The sequence below is a fragment of the Nomascus leucogenys genome, chromosome 12, assembly GCF_006542625.1.
Source record: "Nomascus leucogenys isolate Asia chromosome 12, Asia_NLE_v1, whole genome shotgun sequence".
NCBI lineage: Eukaryota > Metazoa > Chordata > Mammalia > Primates > Hylobatidae > Nomascus > Nomascus leucogenys.
In genome coordinates this window covers 81,510,121-81,530,634 of record NC_044392.1, presented here as the reverse complement: position 1 = coordinate 81,530,634, position 20,514 = coordinate 81,510,121, and the positions used below count along the sequence as shown (strand labels likewise).

General features: G+C 36.1%; 1 protein-coding gene across 1 annotated transcript in view; it reads right to left on the bottom strand.

Moving 5' to 3' along the window:
- Window positions 1–2,261: 2,261 nt before the first annotated feature.
- Window positions 2,262–20,514, bottom strand: part of TMED5 (transmembrane p24 trafficking protein 5) — a 29,865-nt gene continuing 11,612 nt past the window's right edge. Inside the window, exons 2-4 of the mRNA XM_004090005.3 lie at window positions 12,179–12,276; window positions 8,336–8,519; window positions 2,262–6,964 (exon numbers count right to left, since the gene is read on the bottom strand). Of these exons, the coding sequence (XP_004090053.2) occupies window positions 6,746–6,964; window positions 8,336–8,519; window positions 12,179–12,276 (501 nt within the window). The 3' untranslated portion in view covers window positions 2,262–6,745. The remainder of the gene's footprint in view (window positions 6,965–8,335; window positions 8,520–12,178; window positions 12,277–20,514) is intronic.

Genomic DNA, 20,514 nt, shown 5'->3' with positions numbered 1-20,514 from the left:
AACTGAAAAGGTGAAAGTACTTGAGAAGAAAATTATATGCAGAGATTGGTAAGATCTAAGGTAAGAACAGATCTTCATGAAATTGTGAAGAAAAAACATTTGTGCTAGTTTTAAGATGAAAAAGGCATTAACCCATTTATGCCTAGTGTTTTATTATTGGAATGCTAAGCTTGTGGGAGTTATTTATATCCTGCTGCTCAAGGTCATTGCCAAGTTCTGATTTTTCACAAATTTTGCAACCTCCGGCATAAATGGGTTAAATTTGTGGGTGGAAGACACGAACAGAAATGTGTTCCAGCTGACGTCAGGGTGTTGCCGCGAAAGCACTGAGCCTATACAAACATTCAGCAAGGGATCCCCTGAAATGAGTGATACCAAGCCATTTGCTGCAAATAAGGGATGGTTACACAGATTGAGGAATGGGTTTGGACTGAAGTATTTAAGAATTACTGAAGAGGCTGTGTCTGTTGATGAAGAAGCTGCTGCCTCATTTCCGGCAGAGTTGAAGTTGATTAAGGAGCAAGGATACCATTCAAAGCAAGTCTTCAATTGCAGTGACATCAGGCTTTTCTGGAAGAAGATGCTCAATAGAACTTAAATTCATAAAAGTGCAAATGCGGTGGCATCAGGGCATACAACATAGAAGAACAGATTAACTCCGGTACTATATGGCATTGCTGCAGGGCATATGATAAAGCGAGGTGTAGTGTATAGAGTGAAGAACCTACGTGATCTCGAAAACAAAACAAAAAATTATGTGTCCTGGCAACATAATCAGTGCGGATGACAGCCATTTTTACGGAATGGTTCCACCAGTGCTTCATCCCAGAAGTGCAAAAATACTTGAAAGAGAAAGGGTTAGAATTTAAAGTATTAATAATGGACAATACATGAATCTGTCTGCTATGAAAATGAAAATGTTGAGGTGGTATTTTTACCTCCAGATAAAACCTCACTGCTTCAGTCCCTGACCAGGGCATCATTCGGTTTGTCAAGGCCACATACAACTGCCTGATACTTGAACACATTTGATCAGCAATTGCTGCAGACCCTAATACATATATAATGCAGTGCTGGATATCATTCACTATTGCTCATGCGATAACATTCATCAAAGCTGCAGTGGATGAATTAAAACCAGAAACAGGTAAATACCTGCTGGAAGAATGTGGAATGATATATATGATTTAAAGGCTTCCTAGGGACCCATGGCAAGTTTAAATCATGTAGCAAGACAAGACAATCCTCACAGAACTTGTGAAGAAGGATTGCTGACGTGCTTGATGAAGAAGAGCATATCAAAGGCCATCAAGAAGTGTTAAATGAGGAATTGGAAGAACTTGTTGAGTCATCTACAGAGGGAGAGGAAGATTAAAAAAACTGAAGCAGAATAGCCAACATAGACATTAATTAAACTTGCCAAAGTGTTTTGAATTGCACAGACATTAAAGAACAGAATTATATATAGAATATGATCCTCAGATGGAACACAGCATTAAAGTTACCAATATGATCACCAAAGGATTACAATCTCTGCCGCAACACTTCAATGAGTTGAAGAGTCAACAACTTCTGGTTACAATGTTCTTCCAAAATTTTTCAGCAAAAAGACCCCAAAATAGAAATCCTTCACCTATTGAGGATCCCCAACCATCAACATTGTCTGCTCCTTAACCATCAACATTACCTTGGCTCAGTGATCCAGGATTACCCGAAGTTATTTTGATGATAATGTAGCCTAACTACATCACTTATACCTACATCAGTCACCTTATTTCATCTCTTCATGTAGGCATTGTATGACATCTCACAGCCTCACAAGGGTGAGTACAAGATATTTTGAGAGAGAGAAACCACATTTGCATAACTTATTACCATATGTTGTTGTTCCATTTTGTTAGCTATTGTTAATCTCTTAATGTGCCTGATTACAAATTAAACTTGATCATAATTATGCATAGCAAAAAACAGGCCGGACATGGTGGCCCACACCTGTAATCCCAGCACTTGGGAAGTTGAGGCAGGCACATCACTTGAGCTTAGGAGTTTAAGACCAGCCTGGGCAACATGGCAAAATTAATTAGTCATTCAGAAATATGTATATACCAACATACTAATATGTTTCAGCTATACTTCTAACATTTCACATGCATATTTATGTAATCACCACAATCAAACTACAGAACTTTTTCACCACAAGGCTCCCTTTATAGCACATTTTCCTTCCCTTCAGTCCCAAGACCTGGCAACCACGAATCTTGTTTCCCATCTCTATTGCTTTATTATTTAAGAATGTTACGAAAACAGAATCATAGTGTGTAAAACTTTAGGATTGTCCCCCTAAACCACCCAAGCATAATTCCCTTGAGGTCCATGCAATTTGTTACATGTATCAGTAGTTTGTTCCTTCATATTACTATTTAGTATTCCATGGTGTGGACATACTAAACCATTCACTCTCTTTTTGAAGGACATCCAGGTTGTTTCCGGGTTTTGGCTGTTATGAAGGTGCTATGTAACATTTGTGAATGTTAAGTTTTAACTTCTCAGGGGTAACTGTCAAGTAGCACAAATGCCAGGTTATATGTTAAATGCATGTTTTATAAGAAACTGCCAAGAATATTTTCCACAGTGGCTCTACTATTTCATATCTCACCAGCAACACATGAGTGGTCCACTTACCCAGTTTCTCTTGTATCCTAGCAAAACAACTCTAAAATTTATCATTTGGAACTATCTTTTCTTTCTGCAATGGTATTACGTGTCCTTTTAGAGTTGAAATCAAGGGTAGAAAGGTTAGATTTAGTCCAGCCTCCCATTTGATATTAGCCGTAGTCACAATCCCCTTTACAACATTTGATCATTATTGCCACTTAACACTTCCAGGATTGGGGAGTAGTATCTTTCTTTCTGAGGGAGTTTATATCAGTTTGGATAACAGATTCTCATTGTTCATTTTACTGCTTTCCTATTTCTTCCTCATATTCCATAAAAGGCACAATAATAAATCTAAGCTTGTTAAAACGGAAACAAAAACAACACAAGTACTAAAACGAGGGTTATTGTTTGTAAAACTGTCAATTAGGATTTTAATTCATGGTCAGTGAAGACCTCCAAGATTTTCCCTGCCCTGCATTTTCTTGCCTTTTTCTTTCAGATGCAGGGATCCAGAGTCCATCTCCATGTGCCCTGTCTTATGTAACATCATCCTAGCTCTAGATTCTTTAATTGGTGTCCTTTCCCCAGACGTACATTAGGTGTATGGCTCCAGGTTATGACAACAGCCTTCCAGAAGCCTTAGACACCAGAAAGTGATAGCAGTGCAGAAGCAGAAAGGTGCCTAAGGATTTCTACCAGCTTGTGGTAGAAAAGTGGCTTGTCTGGATGGTTTGAGGGAAATGACCAAATAATAACCTACCTACACCAAGCATTGTACTTTCCTATATGCTAACAAGTTTTAAGATGTTACTTAAAATATTTCTGAAAATGAAATAGTCTCAAAGAAGTTTTGATTTCGCAAGATCACTTAGCAAATGATCCAAGGATAACTGACAGGATTCTATATTGTGTTGGTTGAAAATTAAGAATCCTGAGCCAGATTCCCGACCTAAATAATCAATTTCTGGGGTGAGGTAGAGGAGCAGGTAAGTTCCCTGGGTGCTTATTTAGCATACCAAACTTTAAGAACTGATTATCTTTCCTTTCATATATTTTGAGCAAAAACTGTACCTTTTAGGAACAGTGCATGTTTAGGCAACAGGTGAATAAGTACATATAGAAACAGAACTCCAATGCAAAGTAGAGTGATGTACAATAAGAGGTGTAGAGAGCTATGGGGTTTCGAAACAGGAGAAGAGAGCACATTATTAACTAAGATTGAGATGAAGGAAGGCTTTCGGGAGTAGACAGCATTTACAAATGACTGGTAGGTAATTTTCTTTGATTAATTTTTATTATGTACAGATCAGTACTCACAATACATTGCTTATTTAAGATGGCCGTTTACAAGTATAAAGCAGTTTGAGCAACACTGATTGTGCATTATTGTACTTCAGATGAAAAATCCTTACATGCTGAATCAATGTCTTTTAAAATTTCAGATAAAGAATTTTCATTTGAGGAGACATACAATTGTAAGTGCTCAGTTTTTGTCAATTTTAAGACACCGTTATGTTTAAGAAGGATTAATTTTACCATAAAATTACAAACACCCTCCATGTCTTGACATTCACATGAAAGAACAGCACAACATTAATCATCCAAATGCATATCAGAGCAAACTCTAGGCCTTAGTGTGAGGTGAACACAGTAACTGCTACATTATGGAAATTGGTTGGGCCTTAGTTAAATATTGTAGTATTTTAAAAATTTGTATATTGAAAAAGACAAAATGAGCTGTTAAGTGATAAACAGCTTACTCAATTTAGCATAACTTTAGAAATGGAATAGTGAAATTAAAAAAAGCATATGAAGCAGATAAACAGTATGTCTTTAGAAATATTAAAGATTTTTATTCTGTTTACAAATTTTGCTTTTTTGGTTATGCCTCTTAAATATCTGTCTTTTTACTTTGTCTATAAAAATAATTGTCCTTAGTATTCCTAAATTCTTTTCCAAATAAAGCAATTATCGTTTTTATATGGTAAGAAGTTACTGAATCATAGGTTTAAGATCAGTGGCACAAATCATATATGTAGAAGATTATGTAACAAATTCATTGTTAGGTAAGGAGTCAGAGAGTACAGTACAGTAACAGCCATACAGGAGAGGTAGAATTCTTAATCACAGTTTTATAGAAAAGATGCAGTAGTTTATATCTGTACCCTGCTTTATTAGTTATGGTACTGTAAATTTGCTTCTCATTATAAATTTAACAGCGCAAAAGGGAGGGCTATTCATAGGCAAGGATCTTATTGACCTTTGTTCTGCAAGTGTTGCAGAGGATACCCCTAGACACTTGAAGCATTTTCTTGGCCAATTAAGGTAATTGATCATATACGGCATTTACCTCATTTTTAAAAAGCTTGCAAGTAGGGAAATCTAAGCTGCTCTTCTCCCAGGGGCCTAAGGAGGGAAATGTATCTCCTTTTATACTACTCTGAGTGTAAATGAAATCACTCTCTGGTTATCATTATTGCTTATCAAGAATTCCAGCATTACTAACCTGTTGAGGGGTTCTATACCCCAAATTTTAAGTTTGATTGTTTCTAACTCACAATGTAGTCATAAACGATGTTATAAGTGGGCATAACTTAAAAATTATGGTTCATTCATGATGAAGTTAAATTACTAGTACTTGAGTAAGACCCCCATAGACTTCAAAAAGCTAGATGGCAGAGACTTTGTTGTATATATGGGTTATTCACATTTAGGTGTTTAAAACTTGGAAGTCTATGTTTCCAATCCTTACTTCAACATCAATAAATAAAGTGTTCAGAAAGGCCATTTTATAAAAGTTATAATAAAAATTTTTAATAAATATGTACACCCAGTGCTAAACCTTACAGTAGGGCTTACATTTTATAAAATGTACCTGCTTACAAAAATAATTCAAACCAGAATTCTTGTAGAAAATAAAAACCTACAGCCAAAGTTTCTTCCAGTTAACTGGAAATTAATCTCCTTTGACTTATGTTATGAGTAGGATGTCATGATGAGCCAATCAGATTCTAGATACTTATTTATAGTTCTACTTAAGTGAATTTTATTTTGGATTAGGTTTTCTCAAGTTTTTCTAAATTCTTTCTTGTTTCTGATAATTCTTAGAACTCAGAAAAGGAGATATTTATTTATCGTAGGCCCAGATCATTTTAGCAATATTTCCTTCACCACTGCTGGTAATAATGAATTATCCAAGTCAGCAATCATGTTAAAATTAATATAACATGATTATTAACTGTTGACAGATATTAACTTGACAGATAATATTAAAAATAAACTTATTTTACCTGACATTTAATTTTAAAATCCTACACTTTAGTTAAGGGTTAGAGAAAATGTGTCCCTATGGAGGAGGAAGCTTTTAAACTATATTCTTCATTTCAAAGAGAAAACATGTCCTAATTTTAATAAGTGTAACTTTGTGTTTTTAAGAATTGTGAAAATGTCAGCTTTTGGGAACGTAAGCAAAGTACAAAGACTAATGCTTTCTGCTAATATGTTACACTGAAATATATTTGGTTATAAAAATCTCCAAAACCTAATTGTATTTCAAAGCTATTATTCTATTTACATTATAGGAGAGATGCATATGTAAATAGAGAAAAGTTGGGCTTTTGTAGTCTAAAGATTTATTCAATCCATCATTAGGTAATTCTCAGGTGATTTATAACTTAAAACTGAAAACTTCCACAGTTAATTTGTAACTGCCGCATTTACAAAAAAGTTCTGGGTAAGGGAACCTGTTAAAAACAGACTGGTGTTGCAATTAGGCCCAATACTCATTTATTTAAATCACCTAAGACATTTGCAAAATTTTTCAAAGTTAGGAAAATGCAGTTATTAATATGGCTTCATTCAGTTAAACCTATATTCTGCAAAATATTCCTGTTACACACTTAAGTACAACTGGATCAGCAGGATTACTTGCACAGAAAGTGAAGACTTAATTTTCACATTAAAATTATACCTGTTTCATACTTATATCTCAAAATATTTTGGAGAAGACCACTAATGGTCTTGACTGTAACAGTTTATTGCATTTTTATGCCTCTTTTTTCAATGTTAAGTACTCTAGTTTGGAGTTTTAAGTTCTACTTTTCCTCTTATCTTCAAATAGACTCTTCAGCATATAAACTTGAATGGCTGACACCAACACCATGACCACTAAATTAACCATAGACCAGAAATTGACTCTATCAAAGTTGCTTTCTTGTATGTTTCGATCACGAGCTTCAAATGCTCTAAGCAGAGTTTGTATGTGCCCACTTTTGCTTAGTCTGGACTTGATGCTGTTGATGGATTCCTGGAGATAAAATAATTTTATTATTAAAGAATGCTCAGAAATTTTAACTTAATTAAAAAATGAGGCTGAGTGCAGTGACTCATGCCTTGAAATCTGGAACTTTGGGAGACTAGGGCAGGAGGACCCCTTGAGCCCGGGAGTTCAAGACTGGGCTGGACAACACAGAGAGACTCTGCCTCTACAAAAAGATGGGTATGGTAGCACCAAGTGTGGTCCCAGCTACTTGGGAGGCTGAGGTGGGGGGATCACTTGAGTCCAGGAGGTTGAGATTGCAATGAGCCATAATGGTGACACTGCACTCCAGCCTGGGCAACAGAGTGAGTGAGACCCTGTCTCAAAAAAATTTTTTTTCAAAATATGCTTTATGTTTTTTATCCAAACACAATTTTAAGATAGATGGCTGCACAATTCAATTAAAGGGCAGGTACTATTTATATTACAATAGAGATTCTCAGTAAGGTTATGTAATAGTTCTCCTGACATATTTATATTGTTTGTAAGTCATGAAAATAGGTAACATGAAATATATTTTGAGTGGCATAGCATCAGTTTTACGTACATTATCTCTTTCTTAGCCTTCACCCAACCAAAGGAAATGACTAAGGTTTTTTTTTTTGTTGTTGTTGTTGGGGGGATGGAGTTTGCCCAGGCACAATCTTGGCTCACTGCAACCTGAGACTGTGCCTGGCCAAATGATTAAGATTTTAGAGATGGGGTCTTGCTATATTGGAGTGTAGTAGCTATTTATACATGTGACCATGGTTCACTGCAGCCTCGAACTGGGCTCAAATGATCCTCCCCCTAACCTTCTGAGTAGCTGGGATTACAGGTACCTGCTACCATGCCTGGCAAATGATTTCATTTTTAAAAACCCAATTGATATAACTTTAGGTATTTGCCTATTACATAATGCACGTGTTTATAATATTTCCTTCTTTGTATCTGACCAATTTAGTATTCAGTAAAACACCCAATGTTTTAATACCACAAAATAGTTGTGAAATTAGAAAATATTTTACTTTTCATGTGCCTACTGTATAATCAGAAGCATAATCTATTTATAATTTAAAAAATTCTAACTGCACATTTATAAAACAAACTTACTAAGATGCAGTCTTATTTGCACATCTGAAAAAAGCTATTTTTATAATAGGGTCCTGGAAGATAAGTTATTTGAAAACTATAAAAGGGCTATATGAATATAAAGTAAAATTAAGCTGATACTTGAGGTCAAAGTATTTATGGCAAAAATAAAATATTAGAAACAGATTTTCCTGGATAATGCAGATAAAATGCTTAGTTCAGTAACTATTACCATAGTAAGGCCTCTGGCTGTTAATACTTTTTATTTTATTAGAAGACCATACTGACCAGGATGTCTTCCAGTTTCATATCCAACATATCTGTGCCAGTAATATATTTCTTCCAATCTTCTTGTTCTTGTGCCTGTTCTCCCATATTATCCAGGATTAATTCAAAGAAAATCACCTTCTCAGAAATAGTGCTGAATGTATTGTCAAAGCAGAACATGTAATCACCAACTTCAGTCTCTACACTGTATAAAAAAAGTACATGTTTTAAGTTACCTGTACTTCTATTTGTGATGAAAAGCAACTAAAGGTAAAAATAAGAAGTAACAGGCTGAGTGTGGTGCCTCACGCCTGTAATCCCAGCATTTTGGGAGGTCAAGGCTGGTAGATCACTTTAGCTCAGGAGTTTGAGACCAGCCTGGGTAACATGGCAAAATCCTGTCTCTACAAAAAAATAACAAAAATTAGCAGAGCATGGTGGCTGGCACCTGTGTCCCAGCTACTTGGGAGGCTAAGTGGGGAGGATTGCTTGAGCCCGGAAGGTTGAAGATGCAGTGAGGCATGATCATGCCACTGCACTCCAGCCTGGGCAACAGAGCAAGATCCTGTCTCAAAAAAAAAGAAACCAACAAAACAAATAACATAGTTTATAATAATTGGACAGCTTACCCATAAATTTCCTTAGTATTGAAAGATAATTTATAATTTCTTGAGAAAGAAGCAACCTGAAAATATATATGTTCAAGTACAACTTAGACATGTTTGGCATTTACTCAGTAAATTATGGTTAGTGACCTCATTTTTGGAAAAGGATAGGATTAAAAACCTGTATACATAACTCATAATAAACTTTAATATTTATACATTATTAAAAGCATTTTATCATGAGTTCAATTCATATGTAGATATGACTGCCAACCTACCCTACAATTGAGATTAATCTAAACTGAGTTTTGTTTTCAAAAGCAGTGATGGATTGTCCTAAATATCTTCCAGGCCTCGCACTGATTTTGCCTATTCACTGCCACTGGCTCCCTTATAGATGTTTGATCCTAAATGCTTTTTTTGAGAATTAAATAAAACTAGTTTATATTTTATTATTTAATTCTATAAGGGTAATTCAGCCCATCATTAATTATGCCAAGTGCTGAAGAAAAAAATGAATAATATCTGAATTATCAGTACCCTAGTTAAAATTAGTTTCCCATATTAGCAAAAGTTAAAAGCAGGGCCAGGTGCAGTGGCTCATACCTATAATCACAGCACTTTGGGAGTCTGAGGCAGAAGGATTACTGTAGGCCAGGGGTTCGAGATTAGCCTGGGCAAAAGTGAGACCTTGTCTCTACAAAAATTAAAAAATTAGCCGAGTCCACACCTGTAGTCCTAGCTACTCGGGAGGCTTGGTTGAGCCCAGTACTTTAGGCTGCAATAAGCTATGGTCACACCATTGCACTCTGGCCTGGGCAACACAGTGAGACTTTGTCTTTAAAAAAAGAAATTACATTTAAAAGAAAAAGAAAAAGCCTACTTAAGAAAAACCAGTGACATACTCAGATTTTTGCTGTTCTTACAAAATTAATATAACTAAAGATAAAAGCTTTGTTTAATGTTTAAAAAACAGATTTGTAGGCCGGGCCCGGTGGCTCGCGCCTGTAATCCCAGCACTTTGGGAGGCCGAAGCAGGCAGATCATTAGGTCAGGAGATCCAGACCATCCTGGCTAACACGGTGAAACCCCGTCTCTACTAAAAATACAAAAAATTAGCCGGGCGTGGTGGCGGGCGCCTGTAGTCCCAGCTACTCAGGAGGCTGAGGCAGGAGAATGGCGTGAACCCAGGAGGCGGAGCTTGCAGTGAGCCGAGATCGCGCCACTGCACTCCAGCTGGGCGACAGAGCGAGACTCCGTCTCAAAAAAAAAACAAAAAAAAACAACCAGATTTGTAAATCTGGTATAGTGATTAAGAGGGAGTTGGACTGCCTGAATGTATATCCTGGCTTTGCTGTTCACTAGCTGTGTAACCTTCAGCAACTTAATTGTTCTATGCCTCAGTTTCCCCATTGGTAAAATAATATTTACCTCATAGGATTGTGGTTAAGAATAAAAAAATTAGTACATGAAAAGTGCTGAGAACACTGGCCTGGCACATCAAAAGAATGCAATAAATGTGAACTATTATAAACTCTTTTCTCCCAATTATTTAATGAGAGGTAGTTCTACACAAGGAAGCAGTAAGATACTTATTTTTCTAACAGTGAATTTTATTATCTCAAAAAGGGAGCAAATAATTGGGGAGAAATAAAGATTGACATCAATTTTGAACATTTTTAAAATTCTGAAACTTAAAGATGAACTACATTTTTAGTTTTTTTTTTTTTTGAGATGGAGTCTCTGTCGCCAGGCTGGAGTACAGTGGCGTGGTATTGGCTCACTGCATTCTCCGCCTCCGGGGTTCAAGCAATTCTGCCTCAGCCTCCCAAGTAGCTGGGACTACAGGCACACGCCACCATGACCGGCTAAGTTTTGTATTTTTAGTAGAGACAGGGTTTCACCATGTTGGCCAGGATGGTCTCAATCTCTTGACTTCGTGATCCACCCACCTCGGCCTCCAAAGTGCTGGGATTATAGGCGTGAACCACCACGCCTGGCCCATTTTTAGTTCTTATACACCTATCAAAGAGAAAACAGTTAATTCCAAGTATATCAATATAAACTGATTTTTAAAATTACTATTTCTATCTTATTTAGTAATAGCTTATGCAAATATTTTTCTGAGCTCTGCATAGGTAAAATGCCATTTAAAATGCATTTTAAATGAGTATCTTAAAAAATTATTGTTGAGACATTTTTTTCCTCTCATCCATTCATACATGTATTCAATGTTTACTGAGTATCGATTATGTATCAGGCACTTTGGTTAACAAAGACCAATAATTTTAATAATAGCTAGTTCTTACAATAGTGTTATATGCCAGGGATGTTCTAAGCATATGGTAGAAAGCAAGAGTTTTGGTCCATCTTGTCTCTACCCTGCATGTGTATCCCTGGAGACTTATTTGACTTCTCTGAGCCTCCTTGTCTACAAAATGGGAATCTTGAGTCAAAGACTCTATCTCATAGTGGGATGGAAAGATTAATTTAGAAGCATATAACATGCCAACCCTTGTTTAGAGCAAATACTAGATACTCCATATTTGCTCTTCTTCCTACAGACTCATAGTTTAAACATATAACAAAACTGACTTAAGAAAATGTTATAGTAAGATAATAGAATGGAACTGGGAAACATACCAGTGAGATATGAAAAAAAGAGGGAAGTGAGGTGTCAGAAGAAGAATATATGATCTTTTGCTGAACTCTGAACTCAAAGAGTTATAACAAGTATTTTATTTTTATATGGTTCCCTATGATCAGATCTTTTACTTTCAGGCCTTCTAATTACCTAAAATGAATGAGGTCTGAGTCAAAAAAAAAATTTACATACACACACAAAGATGTACTGTTGTTTTAAGAAAGAAAACTATGGACAAAAATGGTATATAGCCAGCAGCTCAAGAAACTTTAAGACACATACCTGGAACAGTAGCTTTAAGTTAAAATAGAAAGCTTGTGCTGGCCAGAAGGCAGGTTTAAAATGCCACGATAGATAGATGGAATGGAATACTAATTTACTAACCAAAGCACAGAAAAAATTTAGCCTGGATCAAAAGAAAACGCTTAAACAAAAATAGAAAGGTTAATGGAAGATGTTTTTGTTTATCAGATGGCCCACTATCATGAACTGTTTTAAATCATATGGAATTATCTAATATTGATATGTAGTATCAAATATGCTAACTTTCCATGCCCTGCAGATAACCCACTGGTATTATTCAGCAATGAAACTCAACTAAAAGAGATTACTTACGTGTGAACTCCATCTGATTTTCTTTGTTCAAAAACTAAGGTTTTACCTTCTGGAGAGGCAAGATGGAAATCAATATCTAATCCTGCTCCATCTAAAACCTATAGAAAAGCATACATGAGAAAAACATATATTATAAATTCTAGAAATAAAAAATTATACAGTACATCATATGATGTAAAGATTTTCTAAGCTAGAGAGGTAAGAAAGTCATCAGTGATGTCTGAGCTAGAAAAGAACCAAAAGATCATCTAGTTCAATTCCATTCATTTTTGGAACTTGTCCCTTCCTTACCCATTTCTCTCACCATCACCTAAATTTGGCCTTATGGATATTACTGAAATAAATCTTCCTAAAATAGTGGTTTCATTCAGAATCCCTGTAGAATGGACAGAAACACAAAGGGCAGTTCAAATGCTGGGCCTTTTAGTTAAAACTTAGGCCACTGGCAGGGTGTGGTGGCTCACGCCTGTAATCCTAGCATTTTGGGAGGCCAAGGCGGGCATATCATGAGGTCAGGAGTTCGACCAACATGGTGTAACCCTGTCTCTACTAAAAATACAAAAATCCCAGCTACTCAGGAAGCTGAGGCGGGAGAATTGCTTGAACCCAGGAGGTGGAGGTTGCAGTGAGCCGAGATCATGCCACTGCACTCCAGCCTGGGTGACAGTGAGACTCGGTAACCACCCCCCCACACACACAAAAAAAGACTTAGGCAATTTCAGACATTGTATATAACTTTTTTGTTTCCTGTTCAATAAAAGAATAATAATTAACTGTTTCTTAGCCTGGAATTCAAGATCACCATGGTGTGGACTCCAACTGACTTCAACACATTCTTCTAACACTTCCCAGTATGAATTGTGTATTCGAAGCAGGCCAGTTCATTTACTAGCCAATGAATACAATCTGTCCATTTATAATTCCAAAATGTCCTTCTATGAAGATGATGATGATAATCATGGCAACTAACAATTATAGTTGATGCCATAAATTGTCTTAAATGCTTTATGTGGATTAATTTATTCCTTATAACAACTCTAAAAGGTAGGTCCTATTATTCTCATTTTAGTAAACAACAAAAACTGAGGCACAGAGAAGTCATTTTTCCAAAGTGACACAGTATTAATTCATCTAGGCCACATTAAAAAAAAATAAGTAAAAAATAAACCAAAGTGATACAGCAAATAAGTGACATGGCCAAATTTGAACTCAGCAATCTGCTAGAATAATTTTTAATAACTATGCTGTGTTGCCTGTATTTCTGTTCCATTCTCCTGAATAGGTACTCATCCAATTGTATTCATTCTTTAAGAGCCAGTTTAACCCATTTATGCCTTGTGTTCCATTAGTTATTTCTATCCTACTGCTCAAGGTCATCGCCAAGGTCTCATTTTGCAATTCAAAAAATTGCAACCTCCTGCATAAATGGGTCAAGTCCTTTGAAATGTCCTCTGAAATGTCCTCTGAATCCTCCTGTCCAGTTCTCTCACACTCTCTATCATATTACTACAGATTGCACACCTATCCTCTTTATTTGGCACTTACGAGACATTCTCTGGAATCTAAGCATCTTTTTGTAGGATTCACTTAGCATAAACTTGTAGGTACCTTTATGGACATGTATGTGGCATATCCAACATATATGATAAGATGGATGAAAATTTTGTTCACTATTTTTATAACTCCAAGGGTACTGGTCCTAACAATGTTAGTATCCATATTTTGATTTTTTGTCACAGATGCAAATATTTAATAAATCTTTTTATCATCCTATACAAATTAAAGTGTCTCAGTGTTTTCCCTATAGATCTGTCTGCAAACTTCCTGTCTTCCTCTTTCCGTGCGTTTTCTCTTCTGTACTTATAGTGTTTGCTAAAATTTTTAAAAGAATCTATTTGGAACACTATATAGTACAGCCTTTTAACTGAAAACAAAAACAAAAACAAAAAACCTAACTCAATGGCTACTCATTTTCTTAACACTCCATTTTATTTTTCTTGGTAGCTTTAATGTGATGATATAAAAAATTACCTACTCCTGTGTTTTTATTGTTCAACAGAACTGGTTTCAAATGGCTGGCTAAATATACATAATTTTCTTCTTTAAATCCCAATGAAATGAAGAAGACATGTAACAATTAAAATTTATAGGCTGGGTGCAGTGGCTCATGCCTGTAATCCCAGCACTTTGGGAGGCTGAGGCGGGTGGTTCACTTGAGGTCAGGAGTTTGAGACCAGCCTGGCCAACATGGCAAAACCCCATCTCTACTAAAAATAAAAAAATGAGCCAGGTATGGTGGCACACGCCTGTAATCCCAGCTACTTCGGAGGCCGAGGCAGGAGAACTGCCTGAACCCAGGAGGCGGAGGTTGCAGTGAGCAGAGATTATGCCTAGGCAAAAGAATGAGTGAGACTCCACGTCAAACAAAAAAAACCTACAAAGAAAAATTCCTGTTTCAAAAGATGGAAATCTTTAGACAGAAAGGATCTAATAAATGTAAAGCAGGATAAATGAAAAGACTATAAAATATGGAGTTTTCCAAAGGATTTAAAAAGTACAATCTTCTGTCAAAGAGAAGTAGTAGAGAACTGCAAAATACAAGAACTGGGATTAGCATTAGAATTCTTACATATAACATTAGATGGAAAAAAATAATGGAGCCATGTAGTCAATGTTCCCAAGTAAAAAGATATTTACTGACATGAAAGCAAAAATAAAGCCATTTGCCAGGTGTGGTAGCATGCAGCAGTAGTCCCAGCTACTTGGGAGACTGAGGTGGGAGGATCATTTGAGGCTAGGAGTTAAAGCCTGTAGTGTGCGATGAAAGTGCCTGTGAATAGTCACTGCACTCCAGCCTGGGCAATACAGTAAAACCCCATCTCTAAAATAAAATTTTAAAATAAATAAATAAAGTTATTTTCAGATATCCAAGGACTCAAAACATTCTCAAAGAATTACTCAAGGATACTCTCCAAAAACAAAAAATATATATATTAAATCAGAAAACAAGCAATGTAACAAAGCTAAGAAAATATTTCAGTAAAACAAAGTTAAAAAGCAGTTATTGGTAGTGGCTGTCAGGCTTAATGAAATTGTTAAAAATGATTTTTAAGACTATGGAAGGTTAATTAAAAAATCATAGAATATACTTTTTTTTTTTTTTTTTTTTTTTTTTGAGACAGAGTCTCACTTTGTTACCCAGGCTGGAGTGTAGTGGCGCAATCTCAGCTCACTGTAACCTCTGGCTCTCAGGTTCAAATGATTCTCCTGCCTCAGTGTCCTGAGTAGCTGGGATTACAGTGTATTTTGTAGAGATGGGGTTTCACCATGTTGGCCAGGCTGGTCTTGGAACTCCTGACCTCAAGTGATCCGCCCGTCTCAGCCTTCCAAAGTGGCTGGGATTACAGGTGTGAGCCACTGTGCCTGGCCATAAAATACACTTTAAAAATACAAAATAAATGCTAAAAATGCCACAATCTGGGCCAGGCATGGTGGCTTACTCCCTTAGTCCCAGCACTTTGGGAGGCTGAGGTGGGCGGATCACTTAAGGTGAGGGGTTCAAGACCAGCCTGGGCAACATGGTGAAACCCTGTCTCTACTAAAAAACAAAAAAAAACAAAAAAAAAACAAAAATTAGCTGGACATGGTGATGTGCGCCTGTAATCTCAGGTACCTGGGAGGTTGAGGCAGGACAATCGCTTAAGCCCGGGAGGCGGAGGTTGCAGTGAGCTGAGATCATGCCACTGCACTCCAGCCTGTGCCACAGAGCGAGACTCCATCTCAAAAAAAAAAAAAAAAGCCATAATCTGAAACAAAAATTCCAGCTGATTTCAATGGAACATGATGGGGATAAAACTGTTAAAAGTTCAGTTAAAAGGAAACATACACATTAATTTTGATGCTGACAAATGGATGCTTAAACATTAAATAGAGGGTCATCCAATTTGGCAATATACAAATAATCAAAAAGCCCTTCCAGTATAAAACCCCCTGGAAATGCTGGATTATATTTTGAAAACAATCTTTGCAACTACATAGCAAGGGCAAAGAAAAAAAAGACATGAAAACTAAAGTGGTAAATGGAAGTTTGTGAAGGGGGTTAACTTGTCACAGCCTGGCAGCTTGAGATTTAATATCCCCATGAGGACAGGTCATGAAGCTTTGGGGCTGAATTATGTAAGGAGCAGAAACCAAGAACTATGCATAAAGCTAGGATCTTTGAAGAGTCATACCATCAGTAAAAGGGTTAAATTTTTTATAAAGTCCACCAGTACATAGAGATCACAAGAAAGCTTGTCCGTCTTGGCCTCAAGTCATATGTGAAAAAACAATATAAGCTCACCAGGTAATTCATCTATAAGCTTACGTACACATCAAGCAAATTTGTAGTTCACAGTTTCACTACCCATGTGTTCAGAGACTCAAGCAGAGAACAATATAAAACGTAGTCCTCTATCGTGGAATGCCTGGGAGGAGGAAATGCAAAACCTTTCTGGAGGGTCATATTCTCAACCTAGGGCACACACGATTTACACAGGATATAGCCTGTGTTTGATGGGTAGCTTCTGACATGGCTCTCAATGATCCCTGCCTTTCTGTATTCATACACTTGGTGTAATAAATACAACACGGCAAAAGTGATGGGATGTCCCTTTCATAATCAGGTTACTAAAGATTGTAACTTTCATCTTGCTAGCTTGTCCTCTCTTGCTGGCACTTTCTCTTGCCCTCTTACTCACTCTTATGAAGCAAAGCTTCCATGTTGTAAGATGCGTTACAGAGAGGCTCACGTGGCAAGAAATAAGGCCTCTGGCCAACAGCTTGTAGGGAACTGAAGCCTAAGTCCAACAACTAGTAAGGAATTGAATCCTGTCAACAACCGTGAGTGAGTTTGGATCCTTCCCAATTGAGCCTAAGATGACTGCAGCCCTGTGAGAGATCCAGAGTAGAAGACCCAGTTAAGCAGTGACCAGATTTTCCTGACCGGCAGAAACTAAAGCTAGTAAGTGTTTTAAGCCAGTAAATTTTGTGGTTGATTAGTTTTTTTTATCAATAGATAACTAATGGATCTACATAAGAAGAGCATCAGGAAAAGAATAAATGAAAACAATCTTATTTTTCTTAATCTAATAAATAGATTATTGTTCAAAGTAATAATAGCAACAATGTATTCAGTGATTACAACATGTGGATAAGTGAAATGAATGACAACTATAAAGGATGGCAGAGAGGAACTGGGAATACTCAGTTATAATGTACCTGTACTACCCATGAAAGTGGACTTGGATTAGTTGTAAGTGTATATTGCAAATCTAGGGCAAATTTTTTTAAAATTTTAATTTGTGTGGGTAAATACGTGTACATATGTATGGGGTACATGAGATGTTTTGATATAGGCATGCAATGCATATTAACCACATCATGTAAAATTGGGTATCCATCCCCTCAAGCATTTATCCTTTGTGTTACAAATAATCCAGTTATACTCTTTTAGTTATTTTAAAATGTACATTTATGCTACAACAAAAGTGCCTTACAAAGCAAAAATATTTTAAAAAGGACAATTCAGTTATGATTGACTATAGTCAACTGTTGTGTTATCAAAAAGGTCTTATTCATTTTTGTTCTTTTTGTACCCAATAACCATCTCCACACCTTCCCCTCCACCCCTGCAGCCTCCCACTACTCTTCCCAGCCTTTGGTAAAACATCCTTCTACTCTCTAAGTTCAATTGCTTTCATTTTTAGCTCCCACATCCTTCTACTCCATAAGTTCAATTGCTTTCATTTTTAGCTCCCACAAATAAGTGAGAACGTGATATTTGTCTTTCTGTGCCTGGCTTATTTCATTTAGCATAATGATCTCCAGTTCCATCCATGTTGCAGCAAATGACAAGATCTCATTCTTCTTTATGGCTGAATAGTACTCCATTGTGTATAAGCACCACATTTTCTTTATCCATTCATCTGTTGATGGACACTTCAGGTTGCTTCCAAATTTTGGCTATTGTGAACAGTGCTTCAACAAACATGGGAGTGCAGGTATCTCTTTGACATACTGATTTTCTTTCTTTTGGGTATATACCCAGCAGTGGGATTGCTGGACTATATGGTAGCTGTATTTTTAGTTTTTTGAGGAAACTCCAAACTGTTCTCCATAGTGGTTGTACTAATCTACATTCCCACCAACAGTGTATGAGGGTTCCCTTTTCTCCACATTCTTGCCAGCATTTGTTATTACCTGTCTTTTGGATATAACCCATTTTAACTGGGGTGAGATGATCTCATTATAGCTTTGATTTGTATTTCTCTGATGATCAATGATGTTGAGCACATTTTCATATGCCTGTATGCTATTTGTATGTCTTCTTTTGAGAAATGTCTATTCAAATCTTTTGCCCATTTTTAAATTAGATTAGATTTTTTTTCTTGTATAGTTGTTCGAGTTCCTTATATATTCTGGTTATTTATCCCTTGTCAGATGGGTAGTTTGCAAATATTTTCTCCCATTCTTGGGTTGGCTCTTCCCGTTGTTAACTGTTTCCTTTGCTGAGCAGAAGGTTTTTAGCTTGATGTGATCTCACTGGTCCATTTTTGCTTTTGTTGCCTGTGCTTGTGAGGTATTACTCAAGAAATCTTTGCCCAGACCAATGTCCTGGAGAGTTCTCCTAATGTTTTCTGGTAGTAGTTTCATAGTTTGAGGTCTTAGATTTAAGTCTTTAATCCATTTTAATTTGATTTTTGTATACAGTGAGAGGTAGAGGTCTAGTTTCATTCTCCTGCATATGGATATCCAGTTTTCCCAGGACCATTTATTGAAGAGACTGTCTTTTCCTCAGTGTATGTTCTTGGTACCTATGTCAAAAATGAGTTCACTGTAAGTCTATAGGTTTGTTTCTAGGTTCTCTATTCTGTTACATTGGTCTATGGGTCTGTTTTTTTTTTGCAAGCACCATGCCTTTTTGGTTACTATATCTCTGTAGTATAATTTGAAGTTAGGTCATGTGATTCCTCCAGTTTTGTTTTGTGTTGCTTAGGATATTTCTGGGCTATTCTGGGTCTTTTATGGTTCCATATACATTTTTAAATAGTTTTTTCTATTTCTGGGAAGAATGCCAAAGGTATTCTGATAGGAATTGCACTGAATCTGTAGATTGCTTTGGGTAGTATGGACATTTTAACAATATTGATTTTTCCAATCCATGAACATGGAATATCTTTCCATTTTTGGTGTCCTTTTCAATTTCTTTCATCAATGTTTTATAGTTTTCATTGTAGAGATCTTTCATTTTTTCGGCTAATTCTTAGGTATTTAATTTTACTTGTGGCTACTGTAAATGGGATTACTTTTTAAATGTCTTTTTCAGATTGTTCACTGTTGGCATATAGAAATGCTATTGATTTTTGTATGTTGATTTTATATCCTGCAACTTCACTATATTTGTTTATCAGTTCTAATAGCTTTTTTTATGGCGTCTTTAGACTTTTACAAATATAAGATATATCATTTGCAAAGAAGGATAATTTGACTTCTTCCTTTTCCAAATTGGATGCCCTTTATTTGTTTCTCTTATCTGACTGCTCTAGCTAGGACTTCCAGTACTATGTTGAATAACAGTGGTGAAAGTGTGCATCTTTGTTGTGTTTCAGATCTCAGAGGAATGGCTATCAGTTTTTCCCCATTCAAAAGATACTGTAGGTCTGTTGTCTATGGGTTTTATTATGTTGAGGTATGTTTTTCTATACCCAGTTTTTTGAGGGTTTTTATTATGAAGCGATGTTGAATTTTATCAAATATTTTTTCAGTTTCAATTGAAATGATCATATGGTTTTTGTCCTTCATTCTGTTGATATGATGTATCATATTCTACTGATTGATTTGAGAATGCTGAAACATCCCTGCATCCCAGGGACAAATTCCATTTCAACCACAAAAATTTTAAAAAATAAGTATAATTGATATGTTGAGAAGAGAGAAAGTAGAATTATATAAAATGTTCAGTAAAAACCAGAGAAGGCAGAAAAGGGGGGGAAGATGTAAAAAAAGAACAAGTACAATGAATAGGAAGGAGTTATAAACATGGCAATATTAATCCAAGAATATCAATAAGTACATTGTGAATGGTCTAAATATGCCAATTAAAAGAACTGCCAGAGTGGATGACAATACAAGATTATATGCTGTCCATCAGAAACCAACTTTAAATATAAAGACACAGATAGATTTAAAGTAAATGGATGGAGAAAGATATACCATGTTAACACTAATCAAAAGAAATCTGAAGTAGCTATATTAATGTCAGAGAAAGACGACTTCAGAATAAGGAAAATATTCAG